The 2,580-nt window shown below is 49.1% G+C and overlaps 2 protein-coding genes across 2 annotated transcripts; one reads left to right on the forward strand and one right to left on the reverse strand.

Moving 5' to 3' along the window:
* Positions 1 to 212: 212 nt before the first annotated feature.
* PPTG_22684 (hypothetical protein) lies at positions 213 to 1,133 on the reverse strand (the record flags this gene model as incomplete). The annotated part of the gene is made up of 3 exons (XM_008905805.1): positions 213 to 332; positions 495 to 696; positions 799 to 1,133. The coding sequence occupies 3 exons, from the start codon at positions 1,131 to 1,133 to the stop codon at positions 213 to 215; spliced, it is 657 nt and encodes a 218-aa protein (XP_008904053.1).
* A 586-nt stretch (positions 1,134 to 1,719) lies between these two features.
* PPTG_22685 (hypothetical protein) lies at positions 1,720 to 2,154 on the forward strand (the record flags this gene model as incomplete). Its single annotated transcript, XM_008905806.1, has 2 exons — positions 1,720 to 1,935; positions 1,975 to 2,154. 2 exons carry the CDS (start codon positions 1,720 to 1,722, stop codon positions 2,152 to 2,154), a joined length of 396 nt encoding a protein of 131 aa, XP_008904054.1.
* Between the last annotated feature and the right edge of the window lie 426 nt (positions 2,155 to 2,580).

Genomic DNA, 2,580 nt, shown 5'->3' on the forward strand with positions numbered 1-2,580 from the left:
TAGCAGGCCGACGTAGGAACGAGAACTAGAGCGATAATTCCAAATGTAACTTGATATATTCTGAGTACTTCTTTCTTAAGAAGGAAAAACACGACTGAGCCTCTTCCCTACGGTCTCCCCACGACCTAGAAGCTCCTTACCTGTCCACAAATCTTTCCCACGCAGCGGTCCACAGCGAGGTACCTCCTCATTCCCTTCATCCCAGTCCCACTCTAGACGTGGAACGCCGACGTCTGCTCCTCTTGCCCTTGCTTGTAGGATGTAGCCCGTTGACCCTGTAGTGAGCAGACCTTCTGGAGGCAGTCCGCGAGAATAGCGAGACCTCCATCTAGCTGTAGACCGTGACAACCGCCACACTCTGAAGCGTTGCGTAATAGGTTAGTAGGCCAAGACGAAGGACGAGAGTAGAGTGATCGTCTCGGTGCGTTGATGGCAGTTGAAGGTCTCCGCCAGAAGGTCGTAATAGGTGTGAACACGGCGAGTGGCCGACGCACCCATTGTGTGGAGGGTGCCGGAGCCGCAGAGATGCGATCTTTGTGTTGAAAGTGGTAGTTACCAGCGGGTGCGGCGGCATTCGTGGTGGGACTGTGTAAGGAGTGAGGGGTTGTGCACCGTGGCCGAAGGTGAAGGCGCTCACTTTCAAATTGGTAGTGGGGAGGACGAGGCACTTCCTCATCAGTGGTTGAGGACGCACAGCTAAGCTGGGTGTGTTCGAGTTGGCAGTGCAGAGTGACACGTCAGTTCGAGTGGTGTTGGTGACGCCAACAAAAGTGTGTGAGAGAGGAATCCACAACCAACGCGTGCGTGATACAGCGGATTGGGTCTTGGACGGCGCGGTGTGTGGCAGTCGACGCTTCGGACGCTGTGGCCGGAGTCGAGACTGAGAGAACGCTTCGCGTGGGCGCCAAGGACAATGTGTTAAGCAGCGTGACGGAGGGCGAGGTGGATACGTAGAAGTCTTTGCTGACGAACGGAGCATTGCAAGACAATGAGTTAGAGCTAAATACCAGTAGGAAGCACGAACATTCGTGTGTTCCGGCGCAGTTTGCCGAACCTGTACGTGTATTGTGTTGAAGTTGCTTATTATATCCTAAGAACCTGGGGACAACCACCGTAGCGGCAGCACGGGCCATACAACTCGCCGGCAGGCACGCGACAATGGACCTGTTACATTTGTCTCACAGCAAAGAAATGTAATTGCATTCACACTGTAAGTCGTAGGCGACCTAGTTTGCCAAGTTTTACTGGACGATGACGATGACGAGGCAGCGACCAAAAGAGTCAGTCTGCGTTTAAATGATTTTGGTTCACAGTACGTGCTAACAATCAAAACGCCGGTGCAGTTTCACCTCATGGCAGATTATTTAAGCGTTGGTATGTAATTTCGGATGACGATACATATTTTAACCGAGACAAAACAATGAACGTGTTGCATCAATTGGATCGTGTACACCAAAGCTCCATCAAAATATGTGGTCTGAGTACACTCTGAGCTTCTAATAAGATAACGATGTGCTTTACCTACACAGTATCGCCATCCACTGATTATACGTAATATATGATGACCTTCAATGCCTAATCTTATTCCTCTGTCATGCCCAAAACAAAGTATAGATAAATGGAATTCGTCGTGCAACTTGCACGTCGAATGTATTATGCTGTTTGGTAGTATATTCTGATTTTAATTTTAAGGGTCACTTACACTTACAAGTCGTAGCGATGAAAGTTCTTGATGCTCGTGTGGAGGAGGTCCTTGGAAATACTACTGCTGGTGCGACAAAGTACGTGTATCTCCGAGCTCTTACTCGTTTTATCAAGTGGCTTTACGAGACATCAGATGAGGACCGCCGCCAGTCACTTTTTGCGATCTCGCTTTGTGACATCGAGACGATTAATGCAGACACAATTGCGGAGTGGTTTGCCAGGCCTCCTGTAGTGAGTCCAATAGACTTAAGTACGCTAACAACGCAATAGTGCATGCGCTACCTCACTTCGATGGAACAACGTGGTGTGACTGGGAAGTCTACCTTTGGCATAGCAGCGCCTCCGTATTACTATGGACGTAGTATTTCCTGGTGTACCACCAAGTTTAAGGATGATTTGCCAATTCGGCCTAGCCTCGTTATTGTATCACAGTTCCTACTTGCGGGCTGAGTTGCCTCCAAATCATTTATTATTTATGACACTTTTGTTTTCAACATCCGCTCAAAATCAACTTGGCTGGTTGCGTCAGCGCGTATTCTGCCGGAATTATCAAGAAAATGATCCCATCGCACAATCTGGTATTCCACCTCATGTCGGAATTATGGTCACCTTAGCTCAGTATAAGACAGAAGTTGACAAAATGCACCAAAGTATGGCTGAAACTATTGAACGCATACTTCAACGGCACATACGTGGATCCATAATGACACTGGAGGCTTTGGAATCGGCGTTCGAAGCCCTTCTTGCGCGTTCAGCGCTCTCAGTCATGAATGAAGTCGCCCCGGCTACAGCGGTTGCGCAAGTCCCTGCTACTGGTACCAGCTTGGTGACCCCACAATGTGAACTCTACATGTGGGCTGGCAGTTTCCATCGCGT

This window comes from Phytophthora parasitica, assembly GCF_000247585.1.
Source record: "Phytophthora parasitica INRA-310 unplaced genomic scaffold supercont2.21, whole genome shotgun sequence".
NCBI lineage: Eukaryota > Oomycota > Peronosporomycetes > Peronosporales > Peronosporaceae > Phytophthora > Phytophthora nicotianae.